Raw genomic sequence first — 21,904 nt, 5'->3', positions numbered from 1 at the left:
ATCCTTAAGTGATATTTAAGATGTTACATGTAAAAACAGTGTGATTTAAAATTCATCCCAACTAACTTTACCATCAAATTATGGTGTTCTTTCCAGCTTTAAAACAAAATCTAACCTTGTTAAACAGATTATGGTTACCCAATTAAAAAAAAACAACAACCAGCCTTGAGCCCCATGGGGTGTGTTCCATAGGAGACCATTTTGATTGATACTGCTTCATTTAATAGAGTGGAAACCAGCTAACATTAAATGGAAGATAAAAACATTAAGACAAATCAAGTCCGTATTTAGGATTCAACCATTAGAAGGCTACTGCTTACAAATAATCTCTGCATTATCCTTTATCTGTGTTCAATTACTACATTTATATATGTTCACATACATAATCTTTTAGTTTCGACTCTTCTAAAAATACTGATTAAGAATACTATTTACTGCCTGACCAGGTTGGCACAGTGCACAGAACATCAAACTGGGACTCGGAGGACCTAGGTTTGAAACCCCTAGGTCACCGGCTTGAGCACAGGCTCATCTGGTTTGAGCAAGGCTCATTAGCTTGAGCCCAAGATCTCAGGCTTGAACAAGGGGTCACTCAGTCTGCTGTAGCCCCCCAGTCAAGGCACATATGAGAAAGCAATCAATGAACAACTAAGGTGCTGCAACGAAGAATTGATGCTTGCTTCTCATCTCTCTCCCTGTCTACCCCTCTCTCTGTCTCTCCCTGTCTCTGTCAAAAAAAAAAAAAAAAGAATACTATTTACTGCCTGACTAGGCAGTGGCGCAATGTATAGAGCATCAGCCTGGGATGCTGAGGACTAAGGTTCAAAACCTCGAGGTCGCCAGCTTGAGTGTGGGGTCACCGACTTGAGCATGGATTCATAGGCATGACCCCATCCATAGTCACTGGCTTGAGCAAGGGGTCACTGGCTCAGCTGGAGCCACCCAGTCAAGGCACATAGAGAAAGCAATCAATGAACAACTAAGATGCCACAGTGAAAAATTGATGCTTCTCATCTCTCTCCATCCCTGTCTGTCTGTCCCTGTTTGTCTCACTCTTTTAAAAAAAAAATCCAAAAATCATGCCGGGATCCACCCGGCATGCCCACCAGGGGGCGACGCTCTGCCCATCCGGGGCATCGCTCTGTCACGACCAGAGCCACTCTAGCGCCTGGGGCAGAGGCCAAAGAGCCATCCCTAGCGCCCGGGCCATCCCCTGCTCCAATGGAGCTTTGGCTGTGGGAGGGGAAGAGAGAGACAGAGAGGAAGGAGAGGGGGTGGGGTGGAGAAGCAGATGGACACTTCTCCTGTGTGCCCTAGCCGGGAATCGAACCCGGGACTCCCACACGCCAGGTCGACGCTCTACCACTGAGCCAACCGGCCAGGGCCCAGAAAATATTTTTATAACCTGGTTTCCTATTCCTACTTAAAGGAATACAATTAAGGTAATTTCTTCTCCCTTTATCCTTATATAAATAGTTTCTTCAACTACCCTAACACAACCTTTCTTCAGACATTCCTAGATGATTAATAATTTGAACTTGAGGCCCTGGCCAGGTAGCACAGTTGGTTGATACCAAAGTGGTAGGTTCAATATCAGGTCAGGGCACATACAAGAATCAACCAATGCATAAATAAGTGGAGCAGCAAATCAATGATTCTCTCTCCCTATCTTCCTCTCTGTCTAAAATCAATGAATAAAATTTTTTTTAATAATAATTTGAACTTGAATAAGCAACTATTTAAAAAAGTTAAGTGTAAATAAACATACTATTTCCAAATGCTAGCCAAAGAAATTGGGGGATTTTATTTTAGACCTATTAGCTCTGCAATAACCTTAAACATGTCCTGAAATCTTGAAGATTAGTATATGTTTACCCATCAGTCAAAGAAACATTAATGGTTATTATTAAATAGTTTCATGTGTATTATTTATAGTTTTTTCTATGAGAAAGGCCAAATTTATTCCAAAGGAAAAAATCCATTACTGGGAAATATAAACTATTTGCAAAATTACCCATCTAAAAAATATCTTTTCTAATACGCCATCCATTTAAACACATATGATTAATTTTCTTAATCAGGAAAAGAGCCTTTACTTTTATCTCGGATTCCTAAGTGTGTCTGTTTAGATTTGTGATAACCAGCCCCCGCTGGTTGGCTCAGTAGTAGAGCATCAGCCTGGCGTATGGATGTCCTAGGTTCAATTCCTGGTCCGAGCACACAGGAGAATCACTCATCTGCTTCTCCACCCTCCCCTTTTCGCTTCTCTCTCTCCTTCTCCTCTCCCTTCTTCCCCCTCTCCCCTTAGTCCTCCTCCTCCTCCTCCTCCTCCTCCTCCTCCTCCTCCTGCAGCCATGGCTCAATTAGAGCAAGCTGGCCCCCACTGAGGAGGATGGTTCCATGGCCTCTGCCTCAGGCACTAAAAAATGGCTCGGGTTGCAACAGAGGAAGGGCCCCAGGTGGGAAGACCATCGTCCCCTAGTCCCCTAGCGGGGCTTGCTGGGTGGATCCTGTTGGGATGCATATAGGAGTCTTGTCTCTGCCTCCCCTTCTCTCACTAAAAAAACAAAAACAAAAACAACCTGATTTGTGATAACCATGTAAAAAGTATTTCCAAAGGATGTGCATAAACTCCTAATCCACAAATGAATGTCTAGGACCAGTCCCTGAAATTCCCAGAAATTAACACTTCAAAACTTCTAGTGACTGCAAGAAGTTCTCATGATGCCTCCAAAGGCTAAGGCTAAAAATTTATCAACCTTTGCTGAGAAAGTTTAAGTGGGCCATCAGAGAGCAACCCAAAAGAATCCAAACTGAAGTGCCAAAGAAAATGACCACAGTTGCTAAAAGGAACCACATCAATGTCATTTCCTCCAACAATCACTATAAACATGGCACACTACCTAAAAACTCTCATTCTAACACTCCTGGGAGCCACTATCAATTCTTCCCTGTACATAACTAGAGATGTGATTTATCTACAAACCTACTGGAGGATTCTGTTTCTGGGGAACAGCAGCAATCACTCACTCATGCATGTTCACTGTGTGTCAACTGTCATTTTGGGCTTTTCGAAAACCAGGCTTTATTTATTCCTCACACCAACCCTCCAAGAGGGCATTATTCCATTTACAGGTGGGAAAACATTAGAAGCTGAGAAAGCTTAGAAACATAGTAACTCATCAGATTTTTAGGAGAGGAAAAAGTAACTCGTCAGGATTCAAATGCTAGCCTGTCTCTTTCTACACTAACCCCTGGCTTCTTGGTAGAGCTCCAGCTTTCTCTATGGGCTTTGATATAATACATTACACTATAGAACCTTCTGTACTTACCTCCACCCAATCCTTAACTAATAATGACAACTTCAAGGAGAATATTTTGGTCACTCCTGTTTCCCTTTCAGGATGCAATTGCCATAACAGCAACATTAAGGCCTGGTGGTAGTTAGTAGGCAAATATAGGGCTAGGCTAGTTATAGCTAACATTTATTGAGCACTTACTATATGCCAAATAATGTTATAAATGCTTACAACCTCAGAAGGTACCGTATTTCCCCCATGTGTAAGCTCCCACATATAAGACTCACCTTAATTTTGGGGCCTAAAATTTGAAAAAGAATATATTATATAAAGTTATTGAATTCAAGTTTTATTCATCATAAAATTCATACAACTCATCACTGTCAAAACTCCCATCCATTAGCTTTTCCTCATTTGTGTCTGATGACAAATCACTGTCTTCAACAATGAGGGCAAAAACAAGCGCGAAAAAGTGGGAAATGCAAGTAAAAAAAAAAATCTACAACCACTGTATAAGATGCACCCAGTTTTAGACCCCTTTTTTTTTCCCAGAAAAGGGTGCGTCTTATACATGGGGAACTATGATAGGTTCTATCAATATCCTTATTTTACAGATGAAGAAACTGAAGCACAAACAGCTTTAATAATTTGCACAAGGAAAAAATAAATAAAAATAATTTGCACAAGGGCAAATTATGTTAAGTGGGGATCTAGCATTCAAATGAGGTTGTCTGGCTCCACAGTGCATGTTCTTTAACTCTATCAAGCCGTCCGCTCTCCCAAGCAAATTTATACAAATTTTCTCATTTAACCCTCTCTTAACTATGTAAGCTAAGTATAATCGATCGCAATTTATAGATGAGAAAACAGAGATTCAGAAAGGTAAAGTCACACAACTTTTAATAGTGAAGGCATAATTTGAATCCATTTCTTCACACCCCTAAGATGCTATTAAACCATTTCAAAGGAGGATACTAACTACAAAAATGAAATAATATATGTATATTTCAAAATGGTCAACTGCTTTTGAAATTTTCTATGCTACATAGTTTTCTTTAAAATGTTTAAATATGAAAAAAGAAAAATGTTATGGAAACAAAAGACAAAAGCAGCCTTGTGGTGATTATGAGGCAGAAACCCCCCAGAAGTTTTTAAGAATTATATAATCTTTTATTATGAGACCAAATCATTCTTATTTGGCCAGCAATTACAGAAAGGCCCTGTTCAGCCACAAGCATACACATACATTATGCTCCCATCTCACAACCACTCCCTCCCTCAAGCTTTATTAGTCACCTGCCTTTTCCTAAGAGATCAAGAAACAAAAAGCCAAATCTAAAAATCCACCTACTTTAGGCTACTCTCTTAAATCTGTAACATTCTGAAAACAGAAGCTCAAGTTTTAGATGTTAAAATGTAACTACCAAGAAACAGGCATATAAATAACTATTTATTGTCTCTTGTGCAGAAAGGACTTGTCTTTCTTAAATCTATAAACTAAAAGACAAAGCGGAAAAGGCCTCAGAAAAGTGATTTTTTCATACCACTAGCCAAAAATATAACTGCTATCAAATGCTATTCCTAAAGACCCAATTGGACAGTATAAACTCCTCTGCAGTTACACACTTCAGTATTTCAGAAAATGTCTTCCACCAATTATCCATCCAAAGTAGAACTGAACAATATAATCATGCCTCTCATCATATTTCCCATATATCCCAGGGGTCTCAGATAGCAAAACAGATTACTGCATATAAGAAACATCTATTTTAAAATTACTAGTCCTACTTAGGACAATCAAGTTTACATTCTCAATAGCGGAAAAACAAATTCAAAAGCAGCCAGCAAGCTCTACTGCAGCCCCTTTTACCAGATACAGTAGAGATTTTTAAAACCAAAAGATACAAGAGGACAAACTGTAATCTCTAAGTATCTAGCATCCTGCAGCCATGACGGGGGGGGGGGGGGGGGGGGGGTGTACCACAAACAAGTCAAGTCAGTACAAAGAATATCTGTGGTTGTTTCAAGAAGGTAAAATATCATTTATTCAGCGTTTTCAATGCTGTTAAAAAATAATCAGTGCTGTGTACAAAAAAACATTAAATATTTAAATGAGACCAAAGGAATCAAGCAACACGTAAATGATAATCCAGTGTGTTCAAATCGTACAGTGAATGAACAGGTTCCACTGTCAATCTCCTAAATGATGTTTTGAAATAGAGAGGAAATCACCTTATCCTATTTCGTTAATTCAGAATTGGGTCTTTCTTTTCCTGAACTAATAACCAATGGGTTTTTTCCCTCAAAGCTGAGTTTAATTCAAAAACACACACACACGTTTTCTTTCTTATGAGCGAATCCAGTTACATACCGTATCAAGGCTCGCAAATACACAGCGAGCCTTGATACGGTATGTAACTTCCCCATTTTCACTTCCTCTTTAGTTATTACTTTCCCCCCATTTCCATTTCCTCTTTAGTGATTACTTTCAAAGAGCTATTTAAACAAACATAGATGCTATCTGAAACGAAAACTTCCCTTCCGTTCCCCGAGCTCTAAAGGTTTGTCAGGAAAGCAGAATCAAGCTCAGTCACGTCCGAGAACCTTAATTTCCGACATGCCCAATGTTGCCAAAATAAAACCCAGAAAGCCTAAGAATTCTTTGAACACTTCACCATTAAAAGAAAAAAACAAAATCAGGAAAATAAAGAAGCAGGGAAAGAAAGGCAACTTAAAAGCAATCCACCACACCCTCAACTCCGCGTTTGCAACCCGTCTGCCAGGGGCCTTTACCTTCATTTTCCATTGAAACCGCACTTGGTTGGTGGCTACAAAGTCTTTAGTGTCAGCCACGGCCACACTGGGAATAGACAGAGGAGGAAGACAAGGAAGAGAAGCCCCCGGAATCCCAGGCTGTCACCCCCGCTCCCGGCCACGCGTCCCACGGCTGCTCCCACCACCCCTAGCAGCAGCATCTGCAAGAAAAACCAGGAGAAGCGGCGCTGACGCGAGAAAGGACGGGGAGTCCCCAGACCCCGCGCCCACCCCCTGGGTCACCCGCAACGCCCCCAACTCAAGCTGGCAGGGCGGCGCCCAAAAGACACCCCACCCAACCAGGGTAGTCCCGGACGCCCCCTCCCTCAAGCCCTGGAAGTTTCTGGAAAAGGGTAGTGCTGGTGCATTCCCAACGCCCCAGACCCCCTTCCTTCGGACAGCGGGAGACTCACCCGCGGGGCTCGCCGGGGCGCCCCGCGCGCCTCGGGCAGAGGAACGGCTCGCCGATCGGCGGCGCAGCGCGGGAGCCTGCTCCCGGCGTGAGGAAGGAGCGACGGGAGAGCGGGCGGGCGGGGAGGGAGTGGAAAGGAAGAGGAGGTGAGGGGCCCGTCACGGTCGGCCCGGCCCGCTCGGCGCGGCCGCGCTGCTCTGCTCCCGCCTCCGCCTCCTGCGCTCCGCCCCTCCCCGCCGCCTGCCGCCCGCCCGCCGCCCCGGCGCGCCCCGCACTCCCGGGCCCGCCGAGGACCGAGCTTTGTCGCTACTACTTCCGCTGCAAGAGGCGCGCGCGCACGCGCACTCGCAGGCACAGGCGGAGACGACGGAAGTGAAGTGAAGACGGAGCTGCCCGCCCGGAGTGGTCTCTGGTTGGGTGCGAGCAGTCTGGTTAGGAGGGCGCGCGGGCAGTCTGCCGGCTCCTCGCGGACCCCCAGGCCCCGTGCCCGCCTGTTTCTACGCACCCACTGGGCATGAGAGTCGGAGACCCGCCCGCTTCCCCGCGCCGTCCACGCACTCTCAAAAGGCAACAGCGGGGTCGGGGCTGGTGGGCAGGCGGTCATGGTCGCGGTCCCCGAGGTTTTTGAGCGCCCCAACAGAGGCGACCGGGGAAGAAGACCCCACTGTCGGGGTGGCCGTCACAATCTCGGCAGGCGACGCGAGGATCGCCGAGGGAAGGGGCGAATGCAGGGAAGCATTGGTGTTCTTATTGGGACCTCGCACCCTCACTTGCAGACCCCGGTTGCGGCTGCTTGGCTCTAACTGCAGGTGCAGGTGATCGTGGGGCGACTTCCCAAAATTCTATCCCGAATAGAGGCCGGCTTCGTTGTCCGTGTGTAATAGGAGGGCAGAGATCAGCCTCAGAGAGCTCAAAGGAGAATTCAGCTCTTTTCATTGGAACAACTAGAAACCGAGCGTCCAGAGATGGAAGCTGAAGAAAGGGCATTACCCTCGGCCACTGGCTATTTCCTTTGCCACTTGAAACTTTCACTTGCTCAGCACCTAATCCCAGTAAGTGATTTTTGATGGACGTTGATTTTTAAAAAGCCTTCGTAAACCAGACACCGGAAAGAGAACCAAAGTCCTCTACCCACCCAGAGCCACTAGAGGGCAGGGCTACACCTGCTGAGTATGAGCGCATCTTCCAAAGAACTAGACCTCAAAGGACAAAGCCCTCCTTTATATACTAGAGGTATTTTTCTCCATCAACATTTATACCCACTTTTTCTTTAAATTGGCCCTTATCTCAGGCCCTGTAACATATTCCAGTGTACTCTCTGACCACATGTTCAATGTCCAAATAAACAGATGGACCAGGTTGCCTCTTTTCCTACGTTTTGTCCCAAGTAAGTGGTACTAGTCTAGAATCAAAAATTCTGGACAACTTTACTTTTCTTTTAGGAAACATTGAGATTTTATTCAGCGAGGTCACTTAAATTTCAGAACTGAAACCCCAAAAATCGGAATGAAGCAGATTTCTAGTCTTGAGTTACTCTCCACGACCTACTCTTGGCTTGTGAAATTTTTGTATACCTTGTGTTACAAGCCTTTGATTTTGTACAGTGAATGTGCTATCCCTTGCTCAATGTTGTAATCTGTTTTTAATGATTATTAGTTACTAGTTAAACCTTTTGTTTTGTTTTTTTTTTTTTAAGATTTTATTCAATTTTCAGAGAGGAGAGAGAGAAAGAGAGAAAGGGGAGGAGCAGGAAGCATCAACTCCCATACGTGCCTTGACCAGGCAAGCCCAGGGTATCGAACAGGCGACTTCAGCATTCCAGGTCGACACTTTATCCCACTGCGCCACCACAGGTCAGGCTACTTGTTAAACCTTTGACAGTACAACACCACATTAAAGACATAAAACATCTAAAGTAGGAAATGTACATGATATAGACATCTGATATTAGCATGATCTTACAAAACAGTAATTTTGCTGTATAGAATTTGCTATTGGATTGCTTCAGTCAGTTCAAAGATTTTAAGGTAACTTTTCAGAATTATCTTTTGTGTACTGTAGTACCTCAGCATTAACACTGAATTCATAATTAACTCCCCCTAAGATTTATTACTCTATGACTGAAATAGCTTTCACTGGAATTTTACTTTTTGATTGCCTAACTTGTGAGAGCAGTTGCTCCTATTGCTAAGACAAAAAGAGAAACTGCATAAAATCACCTTTGTCCAGAAGAACTGTTAATGTACATCGTTCTTAATCCACTGTCAGTCATCTCACAAATTCCTAGGCCTGGAAGCAGCAAGAAGCTAAATTATAGCTGGTTCATCCCCTTAGCTGATCCCTGAGCTTTATCAATCCACCTCTAAGAACTGTCTATGTTATACCTGTAAACCTCCTCACCCACACTAGCCAACATCAGAAGCACCAAATTTGACTTCCTATGTGTATAAAGGATAGTATTCAACATTCAAACCAGCCTGACCAGGCAGTAGCACAGTGGGTAGAGTGTCAGTTCTGGGACGCAGAGGACCCAGGTTCGAAACCTTGAGGTCCTTGGCTTGAGAGCTGGGTGAGGACCCCCAGCTTGACCAAGGGGTCACTGGCTTGAGCGTGGGATCATAGACATGACCCCATGGTCACTGGCTTGAAGCCCAAGGTTGCTGGCTTGAGCTTGAGCCCAAGGTCACTGACTGGAGCAAGGAGTCAAAGGCTCAGCTGGAGTTTCCTGTTCAAGGCACATATGAGAAAGCAATTAATGAAAAACTAAGGTGCTGCAACAATTGATGCTTCTCATCTCTCTCCCTTCCTGTCTGTTCCTATCTGTCTCTCTAGTTTAAAAAAAAAAAAAAAATTCAAACTGGAGCAGTAGAGAATGCTTGGGCCACAAACCAGTAATCTTTCTCTCATCATTACCTCCTCTGACTATCTGGCGTTCTATGAGACTTTTATGTAGCAATTCCCACCTTTTCAGCTCAGAGAGACTAAAGTATATGTACATTACACTCCATTACATGAATATACAAACGTGTATAGACATATTCATACATATACATACATATATGTGTATACAAATATATAGTGAGATTTTTATATAATAGAGGCATAATTGCCCTTCTTTTCCTCTAAAGATTGCTGTGAGGACCTGCTAGTGAAGACAGGTTGTGAATTAAAACCACTATAAAAAGGTAAAATTATTATATAGGAAAACAAGCAAAAGCATGGATTGTTAGCTAACTGGAATGAGATTGATGGCAATGAAATGTATTTTGCTCAAGTTGTCTCTTGATTCTTTAGAATTCAGTGCTTCAAAAATCTTTTCTACTCTCATTTTATTCTAAATAGTTTTCAAAAGTAAATATATTTGATGCAAAAAAACAAGGTCACATGAGCAAAAGCAGGGCAGTTTTTCAAGTAACTACTTGGAAGAACTATAAGGTCTACTGGAAAGTTCTGTCCGTTTTTGGAACAAAACAAAATACAAATTTTTCTTACTGTCAATAAATTTTATTAAATAATGTAATTGCCATTATTATTATTCATGATTTCTTGCTAGCATGAGGGCAATTTGTATATCCCATTTTTGAAAAATGTTTTTATCTTTTGATGCAAAAAATTGAACCAGTGCTTATTTGATATCTTCTTCATTTTTGAATTTTTTGCCCTTCAAAAAATTTTGTAAGGACAAAAACAAGTGATAGTCGGAGGGTGCTAAGTCCGGGGAATATGGTGGATGCGATAGACATGCTTCTGTAGCATTTCTTCCTTGTTGAAATTCATAAAAATTACAGTGGCATAAATGAACTTTATCAGTAGTCATGGGTACACTATCACTTCACACATAAGACTAGCGTGAATCAACTTTGTTTTAGTTAATTTGCTACGTCAATATGTATACATAAAGTGATAAAAATAGAGAGGCACACACGCGCCAAATAAACATGTGCTTACATGTTGAAACTTGCTGTGATAGAAACAGACAGAACTTTCCAGTAGACCTTACATTTATTACAAATAGGGAAGACTGAAGAAGAATGAATGTGATACTCTAATTTTATACTATGCCGTTACACAAAGGATATGAGGCATCTTTGTTTTTATATCAAATTTAATAGCCAGCATTTTTAATAAAATTTGATGATTAAGGAATATGTGGCCCTTTAAGATATAAAAATGAACTTGGAGAAAGTTATTTTAAATCTTTGCTCAGTATTTTATTTTAAAGGCTGTTTTAACATTAACTATTGAAGGTTACTAGTTAAGGAATTTTACCTAGCTGCTGGAAAAAAGGTTTTCCTTTTTTAAAGCTGGATATTTTAAAAGCATGTGAAGACCAACACATTACTTTTATAAACCTAATTCAACAGAACAACAGAAGTATTTTTTGTATAGAGTAAAAGACATGCTAAGGGTCAGTTTTGGGGAAATACAGTCATATTGCAAGGAGTGTTACATGAAATGACTGTCTTAACAACCACCTGTCAGAATTGCTATAGCTGCTTGGTTCTATGTCTTAGCAGTTTTGGAAGAATAAAAATTGGAAGCAAGAAATAAAATCAGATGGACTAAAAAAAGGAGATACCTGTGTTTGGTTGACTTTAACATATATGATACCCAAATACTTTACAAATATTTTATCAGCCCACTAAATTTAGTAGCTTCAAAACTTGCTAACATTCTAAACATTAAATATTTGATGAAACTGAACAAAAGAAAGAAGAGAATTTAAAGTATGCTCTTTTAATATTTATCTTTAAAGAAGTTCATTCTAAGTATGACTCAGTTTCCCCACTTGACTGGTCCTGAGCCTGTGGTGATAGTTGGGATATTTGGTATGTACTACTAATTCTGGGTTGGAGATGCTGCTAGGTGGGGGTGCAGAGAAGGATAAAAAAGGGAAGAAGGAAGAACAAAGTGAGTGTGAGTCTCATACCCAAGAGTTAACTCGGGACTTCTTTATTTCCATGGAAAATCGACATAGAATATTCCATATTACATACACTCCAAGATTTGTTTGGAGATAAAAATGTTTCCATTTATTCATTTTTTTTTTTTTTTAGAGAGGAGAGGGAGAGACAGAGAGAGAGAAGGGGGGAGGAGCTGGAAGCATCAACTCCCATATGTGCCTTGACCAGGCAAGCCCAGGGTTTTGAACTGGCGACCTCAGCATTTCCAGGTCGATGCTTTATCCACTGCGCCACCACAGGTCAGGCCTAAAAATGTTTCCATTTAAAAGAAATTCTGTCTAGTTCCCAAACTAGCATAATTCATCGCTGACCCCAAAACATTTGGTCTATAGTAAATATGTAATAAAAACCTGTTCAATAAAGGAATAATCTGGAAAATGGCCATCATAAATAAATATTTGCTGTTGAATGAATAAACATAATTTCACTTTTGCTACTTGCTTTCTGTGACACAACTAAAACATGAGCTTCTACTTTCCTGTAATGCAAAGAAAAATTAAGAAATTTTCAAAAGTTTGAAATGAATTCACATCTCCAAGCCACAAAGAAGTTGTTAGCTAGGAAACTTGATCTGAGCAGGAAAAAGCACTAGTCATTTCAAGAAGTGTTAAATATTGAACACTGCCCAGAGCAGATGAAATTTCACACCTAGGTTTTCAGCCCCGGTAACCATTTGAAATGAAAAGATAATGTTGATGTGGCTGCTTCCATGCATGTAGGAAATTTTAGCTAAGCTTATGCTTTGGATCTTAATGGCATGCGTATCAATGCCTGACAAAATCGAAAGCCCTATAATTTTCAGCACAGTCATCAGTTAATACCTGAGGGATCAAGGAATCCACTCTTAATTCTTGGACAAGACAACTGGGAGGATAAGGATAAGCAACAGACCTTAGAATAGCTGAATACATTAAATTGCCGCTGGCCAGTGTCTTCTACCAACTTTGAAAGTCTTGCTGATGGACTGGTGGTCATAAATAGTTGAAACTATTGAACAGACCCCCCATCATGTCTCACAGCCCCCTGCTGTTCTCACAGGAATAGCCCAGGCCTCTTCCGTTTAAATGTTTTCTCAATTTCACATTGGGAAATATTTTTTATCTTTCTTTACTCTGCTGCACACTGGGGTCTGAAAGAGTTTTGGAAATGACTGCATTTCTTCAGACCTCCAAAGTGATACATTTTTCCCTGAAGTTTTCTACCCTACCATTTTCTAGAAGTCAAATAGTTTTTGCAAAGCTTGCATCTTTGCCTGAGTTGTCCCATGTCCTTCCAGGCCTCCTGCAGAAATCATCTCTCTCTACTGTGTTTCCTACTGTGAGAACAAATAAGAAAGAAAAAAAGCACAAAAAAATGTTATTATGGTCATAAATTAGAGAGAGAGAGAGAGAGAGCCACAGCTCAGAAATTGCCTGAGGCTTTATGGAGATCCTCAAGTTTAGCTCTGCACAATCATGCAGACAAACTGTACTCTGAGCGTACTATCAAAATTAGGGAATCCACACTAAAGATGGTTTGCAAGATAGATGATAGAGAAGAGGAATTACAAACTGGTATCCAAGAGTTTGTGCAACACAAATTGTTAAACCTTTAGGTTACAAACTTCATCACTACAAATATAGATCAGATGGAAAACTAGGTTAATATTTTTAGTATACCTTCAGGCTACTTTATTTTTGCTTTCTTGGTTTTTAAAAGACATTTTTTATGTAGCCTACTTCAGAAGATATTAAAAGTAATTGAATGTGCTAAATATCATATATGAAGGATTAGGACATGGGGAATCTGGAAAGAAGAAAAAACAAAAAGCTTTCTATAGGCCAGGAACAAATAAGCTGAAGTACAAATTTGGAGACTGAACTGGTCCAACCATTCCCCAGTTCAAACAGTTGAATGCAAAACTTATTTTCTAAGAAACTGCTACATCAACTACTAGGAATATTGCAAATCTAAGTGAACAGTAGTCCCACTCTAGAATGTATAACAGGAAGCTGACAAACTAGAAATGGCCATTAGGCCCTATGAGGAGAATAAAAGGAACTTATATTCCAAATATAAAGTGCACCTGGTAATGAACATTACCAATGTTCATTACTCAAATAGCTATTCCCCTCCAGGACAATTAGTTTAAGTGAGTGTTTTTTAAAGTGTGACCCCCCACTACCAGCAGCCTCAGCATTACTTGGGAATATATTAGGAATGCAAATTCTGGCCCTGGCTGGTGGCTCAGTGGATAGAGCATTGGCCCAGAGTATGGATGTCCTGGGTTTGATTGCTGGTCAAGGTACACAGAAGAAGTGACCATCTGCTTCTCCTCCCGTCCATTACCTCCTTTTCCTGCTCCTGCAGCCAGTGGCTCTGTTGGTTCAAGCATGGCCTCAAGTGCTAAGGATAGCTATGTTGGAGCACATCAGCCTCAGGCACTAAAACTAGCTTGGAACTCAAGCATCAGCCCAAGATGGGGTTGCCAGGTGGATCCCAGTCAGGGTGCATGCAGGAGTCTTCCTCACTATCTTCCCTCTTATCACCGGGGGAAAAAAAAGAAAGAAAGAAAGAAAGAGAGAGAGAGAGAGAGAGAAAGAAAGAAAGAAAGAAAGAAAGAAAGAAAGAAAGAAAGAAAGAAAGAAAAGAAAGAAAAGAAAGAAAAGAAAGAAATGCAAATTCTTAGATCCCACCCAGAACTACTGAGTTAAAATCTGAGAGTTGCACTCAGCCATCTGTGATTTTTTTATTTTATTTTAGAGAGCGAGGAAACCAGGGGGAGGAATATTGACTTGTAGTTCTACTTATTTATGCGTTCATTGGTTGATTCTTGTCTGTGCAATCACAGGAGATCAAACCTGCAACCTTGGCATATTGGGCAACTCACTGACCAAATGAGCTCTCTGGCCAGGGCAGCAATCTGTGGTTTAATAAGACTTCCTCCCCTTACCTATGGTGGTACAGTGAATAAAGCATAAACCTGGAACACTGGGGTCACCGGTTCTAAACGCTGGGCTTGCTCAATCAAAACACATATGACAAGCAACCAGTAGGTAACTAAAGTGGAGCAACTATGAGTTGGTACTTCTTGCTCCACCCACCTCTCTCTTCTCTCTGTAAAATCAATAAATAAAATCTTGAAATAAAAAAGACTTCCTCACAATTCTGAATGGTTGGAAGTGCTGTAGCCACCTTATTACCTTCCTTTTTCCTTGTCCTCATTGATGAGTCAATACTAAGGATGACAAAGTAGTGATGACAAGAAGCCAAGTCTCTTAATATATAATTAAGTTGACAAATCAGCCAACCCTGGAGCCTGTCCTACCACATTAATGTGAGATAATAAATAAATAATATTTTCTGTTACTTGAAGCTAAAAACATTCAAATTGATAGAGTCCTAAATGAGAAAAAAAATAGTTTACTTTAAATAGATTAAAATGTTGGTTGACACTTTGGCTGACCCTATAGAAGTGAAAAGAATTCAATGTAATATAATATTCAAATGATAAAACATTAAATAATATACTTAAAATGCTAAAAGCAGTGTCAATCAATGGGAAGTTACAGAGTAAGATTTAAGTCAAGGCCCTGGCTGTTTTGCTTAGTGGTTAGAGGGTTAGAGTGTGGGCCCAGTGTGCAGACATCCCAGGTTCAACCCTTGGTGAGGGCACACATGAGAAGCGACCATCTGCTTCTCTTACCCTCCCTCTTCCCCCTTCTCTTTCTCTTCCCCTCTTAAAACCAGTGGCTCGATTGGTTCGAACATCAGCCCCAAAGGGAGGGGGCTCTGGGTGGATCTTGCCTGGGGCACATGTGAGAATCTGTCTCTCTCCCCTCCTCTCACTTAAAAAAAAAAGAGATTTAAATGAAAAAGACTGAACACAAGGGAATCTTTATTAAGTGATTCCCTTATTAGCATATAAAGTAAAAAATTTGCTGATTTCAGAAGCTCCTTTGACAAGTTTTTTTATATTACCAGTTAATAGTATTTTTAAATTATGTAACTGCAATTTATCCTTCTTATTATTCTTCTTTTTTCCAAGTGAGAAGAGGGGAGATAGACTCCTGCATGTACCCCAACCAGAAACCAACCAGTAACCCCAGTCTGGGGCAGATGCCCTGTCCGTCTGGGGCCGATGCCCTGCCCATCTAGGGCCATCCTCACAACTGAGCTATTTTTAGCACCTGAGGCGGAGGCTTCATGGAGCCATCCTTAGTACCTGGGCCGATGCTCAAACCAGTCAAGCCATGGCTGTGGAAAGGGAAGAGAGATAGAGAGAAGGGGGAGGAGGAGGAATGGAGAAGCAGATGATCACTTCCCCTGTGTGCCCTGACTGGGAATAAAATCTGGGACATTCACACGCTGGACCAATGCTCTACCACTGAGCCAACTGGCCAGGACAATTTATTCTTAAAAACTAGTGAGATTTGAGAAATTTTACTTTCTTATGTAATTGTGTGCTCTGGTGTCAGACTTTTTCTTGTTTAGATTCTACTATGAGATTGCTAAAATAAAATTAGGTTGGCACCTTTCTAAAGTACAACATAGTCAATTTTCAATAAACATGAAAATATTTATTGTTTTGAGGTTTGCACATTAACTTGTTTCTATTTTCTTAGAGCAGTTAAAGATCTATGACATTTTTTAAAAACTACATATATTCTTCCATGGTTTTAGTAATTAAATCACTCATTTTAACCTTGGAAAAGTAAAGATGCCAACATTGCACATTTGATTCAAGAAATTAAATTACTTTTAGAAAAATGAGAATCAATTTTAACTGAATAGCCACCCAAAACACATTTGTCTAAGGTTTTTTAGTTAAGATAACACTTCCATGTACATAGTAAAATTTAATCCTCAAAACTCTGTGAGATAAATAGACTAGATCTTGTTAGTTGCTTTTTATAACAGACAAAGCTGAGACTCACACAGGTGGTGAAGCTCCTTGCATTAAGAATTTCTCACTAGTCAATGTCAAAGCCAGAAGTCAAATATCCATATTGGTTTTAATTCCTTTAATGCTTCCACAATGACCCATTAAAAACATATATAAGAAGCTGCCTTGTTTATTACATTATCTTTTATAATTTATCATTTTGCTTTATTAAATAAATTCTTGCATCTTTTAACTCAGTGGAACACTCTGTAACCTTGGTAGCCATTAATTCCTGAGTCTGGACTATCTGCCTCATTGCTCATTTGATGACATTCAAGAATGTGTTAAAAATGACTTGATTTTAAAACATCCTCGCTCATTGTCTATATCTATTCACTTGTTCTTATTTAACCTTTGGAAACCATCACTGGGGAAATCATGTTCCAAGCAAAAGCTATTCTAAAATCCCTTGGGTTGATCTTCTCAGAGTTCAAAATTATTGCTAAAATGGAAGTGCAATCTTATGAGTGAATAATCACAGGCATTTTAAAGAGCTTATTCAGTAGTTAATTGAGACATGTTTAATAACATGTTATTGAAAAATCAACAGAATACCTATTAAACATATGTTCTAAGGATCTAGAAGTCACTAAACAGTATTTAGGAATACTGATTTCATCATTCCAAGTGGTAAATATGGGGACTGCGGGGGGGTGTGTGTGTGTGTGTGTGAGTCTTTATGATTATATTTATATATTAACCAGAGTATGGACAAGGAAAAAAAAGAGAGATTTTTATTTTTAATGCTAAGATCTTAAAATGGCTTTAGATAGCTTTGAGGATAAAACAAACTTTACACCTTTTTTATATTCCATAATTTAAATCAACAATTAAAATTCTCAGTTACCATATCTGTTTAATCAGTAAACAGCTATAAAAGAAGAAATTAAAGTGATAAGAACATATTTTAAATTATATTCTTATAGCAAAGACATGTGGGATATAAAGCAGAAAGCAACGAATGAACAAACACGACAAACAAATGCGCACAGATACACAACATTGTGGTGGTTACCAGAGGGAAAAAGTGGGTAAAGGGGGTACAGAAGGGGGGAAAGAGGTCAAGTATATAGTGACGGAAGGAGACTTGACTTTGGGTGGTAAAAACACAATGCAGTATCCAGACGATGTGTTGTAGAATTGTACCCTTTAAACTTACATAATTTTATTAAGCCATGTTATCCCAATAAATTTAATTTAAAAATTTTAAAGAAAGTCTGTGAAGCTGGAAATTATCATCACTATCCATACTCCTGGCTTCAACAATGACTCTCCATGGCTGATGTGCTATTCTTGAGAAGGAACAGTGACCCTATCAGCTCTGAATTTGAAAATGTGCTTCATCAAATGATCTACATCACTGGTTCTCAGACTGTGGTCCCTACCACCAGAGGGCTTTTTAGAACTGCAAAGTCTGGGGCCTCACCTGAAACCTATTAAATTAGCAACCCTGGGAGTAGGAATACTTCAATTTATTGTGCTCCACACTTAGTATGCTTCACAGATGTCAGTAATTGAAGGCAAGACCCTCCTCCAATGAAAAAAAATACTACAACTTAGATTATTGCAGTGGTCTGGAAACAAACCTGCAATTATCTCCAAAATATGCTCAAAAGTTTAGTCCTTCAGGTGATTCCAATGCATGCTAAAGTTTGAGCACTGATTTACAAGAAACATAAAACTCGGATGTAAAAATATTTTGATCTAAATTTCTTTTAGTATTATTAAGAGAGAGGCTGGGAGGCAGAGACAGACTCCTGCATGTGCCCTGACCAGGATCCACCTGGCAAGCTCCCTACCAGGTGATGCCCTGCCTGTCTGGGCCGCTGCTCCATTGCTTGGCAACCGAGCCATTTTAGCACCTGAGGTAAGGCCATAGAGTCATCCTCCGCACCCGGGGCCAACTCTGCTCAAACCATTCCAGCCATGGCTGTAAGAAGTGAAGAGAGACAGAGAGAGAGAGAGAGAGAGAGAGAGAGAGAGATGGGGGAATATGTGGAGAAGCAGATGTTTGCTTGTTCTATGTGCCCTGACCTAGAATTGCACCCAGGACTCCCACATACCTGGCCGATGCTCTACTGGTGAGCCAACTGGCCAGGGCCTAAAAATATTTCTAATAGTCCTCAATTCTAAAGAAGAGAATGAGGGTGTATATAGGGTGGGGCAAAAGTAGGTTTATAGTTGTTTCTATGGAAAATAATATAGTAGTTAATAAGTAATAATACAAGAATAAAATGTGTTTTATGCACTCAAAACTATAAACATATTTTTACCCCACATTGTATTAGCATTTTAAATCTCTAGCATTCTTAAATCATATAGGGCTTTGAACTGCTTTGAGTGAATACCTGTTGGCCTAAAACCAGTTATTTTAAAAGGCCAGAGGAAAGAGCATGAAGGCCATAAAGAGATCATGTTTCTCTCCTTTTAAGTAACTCTGTGCATCATAGCAGCATAGCCATGATACAGTGGAGAACAAAAGTTAGAGGGCAGTGCAATGGCAATGGAGTTACAGTTGTGTTCTCAGCTATGAAGTCAGGCTTTGTTTTCCTATTCCAGGTCAGGACCTTCGGAACAATGCTTCTTTGAACAGGTGTATCATGCTTTTGCAGCAATAGTTAGATGAAAGAAGTGGGGGAAGGCTTCATAAATAGAAAAAAAAACCATTCTCTTGAAACAGTATATTCCTAAGAGAAATCGTTTCATCCCCTCCCCCCCCCAGAAAGCTACTTAACATTTAAGAAGCTACAAAAAAAAAATTTAAGTACATCGTACAGAAATTATATGTTGAAGACAGAGCAAAAGGAGAGTTTGTCAACACTAGTGACAGGGTTTTACACTATATAATCACTTTAAACAATTTGATTATGAACTATGCACTCATTATATAAGACCAAAATATTTCTATAATGTGATTTATTTGTTTTGAGAGGTACTTACAGGCCATCATCAAGTTTAGTGGCAAATATTATAATAGGGTTAATGGTACAGGACACAATAATAAGGACTATTTATATTTTAGGACAGTTATTCATAGAACAAAGAAAGAGTAAGAGGAGTCAAGAGTCTCTAAGAGGACATACTTGAGAAAGCTAGGTATTTGAATACATTACCAATGAGCAAAATTCAGCAAAGAAATCCAAGACAAAGGTGGTTTTATCCAGAGACAACTTACAGTAACTATAATGGCAAATAACAGATGAGTTTGCAAAAGCTTGAATACACCTTAATAAATTTTTAAAGACTTTCTTTAGTGCTGCTATAATTTTTCTACTGTGTAGCCTTTAAGAGCAATAACATGTTCTTTCTCTATGTGTGCTTACTGGCTTGCTTAAAAGGGCACTAAGTGATGCATTTAATATTAATTAGATCAACACAGGAGTTTTGAGATCTGTTGTATTAGCAAGTAATCCCATTGTAAATAATAAGTCTTTTGCAAATATGAACGAGGTTGGGCACCTTTCAGTTTTAGCAGTACCAGAACATCTTCATCTCCATAGCGCTATTTCCTATAGAATGAAATTCACAGAAGGAACATCGTCTACTTCTTTCAGTGAGGTCAGGAGCTCAAGCTGCTCAGTATGGGACCTCATACACCATTACTTTTAAAGCCATTCTATGGCATGGGCTCTTGCATATTATAATGTAACACCATTTTTGTTGTTGTTGTTATACCTTTCCTCCAGAGCTGGATTTTTTTTGGAAACCAGTGAAGTTTTAAGTTTTAGGGCCCTCATTTGTAGAGGCCTCTTTTATGTTCCTGAAAAAGACTTCAGCAATGTTCTCATGGTCTTATGTTTGGTAAAATCGGTGAAAGATATTTGAACTACCATCAATTTTAGAATACTCATTTTGCTGACTTTTCCTCCTTTTACAATTCTCCTATCAGGTAGCATTAGAGCAACCATGGACAAATTTTGGATCTGTCTTAAAGAAGTTGAGGTGAGGATACATTTAGATTTTGTTTAGATTTAGTGGGGTGTATAAATGTGACTTGTACTCATGTGTGTATGGTTAAGTTACTGTCAGCTGTCCTACTAGAGAAAGGACATCCAGGAATACCCCTACCACTTTATGTACTAATCACAGGGCCTGAAAACCTTATATAAATGTGTCCAGTGGTGCCTAGCATCTGAAGTACATGGAATGGTAAAGGAAAAAACAAAGCCAGAAGCGAGTCTATGAAACTTTTCTTGACTCTAAAAAACATATACATATACAAATTAACTATGCTAGAGGAGTATCTGGATTATCTTTCGATTATCTCTTTGGAGGATATTAGAAAACCATTGTCATGTGAAGTGGTGATTAAAGACTGGAATACAAAAAACTTAGGAATGAAACATCTTAGGGGACATCAGTTAATTAATAAAAGTACTTATGTTTCTAGATTTTGTGATGTTTGTTGTATTTGTCACCCCAATTTGTAATTTGTTGTGATTTCCTATTGCACTCTAAGTAAATATTCACTTTGTATCTAACTTAATATTTACAATTTTAGATCCTTTGTCTTAAAAGAAGTTCCCCCAAATTGAATGACGTTGAAACCTCTCCAAAATGTAGATCTGCACCTAAAAGGACTTAAGGTGTCTCTCCTGCACAGTAGTTATGGTGATTTAACTTTCAACCTTCTTATTCTCAATAAATAAAAGAAAATCTAATATCAAGGAAAGAAGGAAGGAAAGAAGGAAGGGAAAGAAGGGAAGAAAGTGACCCTGTTAATGGAAGGTGTTTTGGTATGAGGCAGTGAATTAGGTCTTGAAGTCAGGAAGGCAAATCTGGAGCTAAACTGCTGCCATCACTTACAAGCTAGGCACCAAGTTCTCTCACCTCTTTAAACCTCAGTTCATTCATCCACAAAGTGGATATAATACGACCAATTCTGTAGGGCTATTAGGAAGATTAAATGGCAAATGTAAAGAACGTTGCCAAGCACCTAGCACAGATAAGGCATTTACTAAAAATTTTAAATTCCTTATTTTTGAATGCATAATCCAAATTGTGTTTCTTAAAATACCCTTACTCGTATGCTGCCTTTAGGATGAACAGGAAAGCCATCATTTTAGCATTTTTTCTACTCCTTTCACAGTGTTAGGAGCAGCGCAGCATACGTGGAAAGCTTTTTCTGTTAAGGCATGGAACTGTCTGTACCAGGTGAGAAAATATGTCACCTTCCATTCTGAGCAAAAGTTAGCAAATGAAATATTGCCGAGGGACCGTCTAAGAAGTGGAAGAGGGTAGCAAATGTGAGAATCTGCATAAAAAGGTACACGTTTCATCAAAGAAAGGAATTTTATGTTTGAGTTACTATGCTGATTTCAAAGACAAAGGTTTAGGTGTCATATATTTACTGACTCTTGGGTTTCAAAGACATCTGAGCACAGTAGAATAGGAAAGTTTAGAAGCAGATAACAGGATTAGAAATAGCTGAGAAGTCAACTCAGGGTTCAGGTGTCTCCCAGGCATGGGTAATACTCCATAGCTGTGATAA

The 21,904-nt window shown here is 39.8% G+C and overlaps 1 protein-coding gene across 6 annotated transcripts in view; it reads right to left on the bottom strand.

The window, feature by feature from the left end:
- ATP2C1 (ATPase secretory pathway Ca2+ transporting 1) overlaps positions 1-21,904 on the bottom strand; it is a 158,367-nt gene that overhangs the window by 124,886 nt on the left and 11,577 nt on the right. For 2 of the 6 annotated variants that reach the window (XM_066245116.1, XM_066245115.1), the window contains exons 1-2: positions 6,527-6,666; positions 6,093-6,274 (exon numbers count right to left, since the gene is read on the bottom strand). The exons of 2 other annotated variants lie outside the window; for them this stretch is intronic. Coding sequence is in view for 1 of the 4 variants with exons in the window: in XM_066245115.1 (XP_066101212.1) it covers positions 6,093-6,098 (6 nt within the window). In the remaining 3 variants the exon portion in view is untranslated. Of the gene's footprint in view, positions 1-6,092; positions 6,275-6,526; positions 6,844-21,904 lie in introns of those variants that run through there. 2 more of the 6 variants (XM_066245112.1, XM_066245117.1) reach the window with 2 other exon arrangements.

Source organism: Saccopteryx bilineata, chromosome 10, assembly GCF_036850765.1.
Source record: "Saccopteryx bilineata isolate mSacBil1 chromosome 10, mSacBil1_pri_phased_curated, whole genome shotgun sequence".
Classification (NCBI taxonomy): domain Eukaryota; kingdom Metazoa; phylum Chordata; class Mammalia; order Chiroptera; family Emballonuridae; genus Saccopteryx; species Saccopteryx bilineata.
The sequence above is the reverse complement of the archived record's forward strand: the minus strand, read 5'-3'. Positions and strand labels throughout refer to the sequence as shown.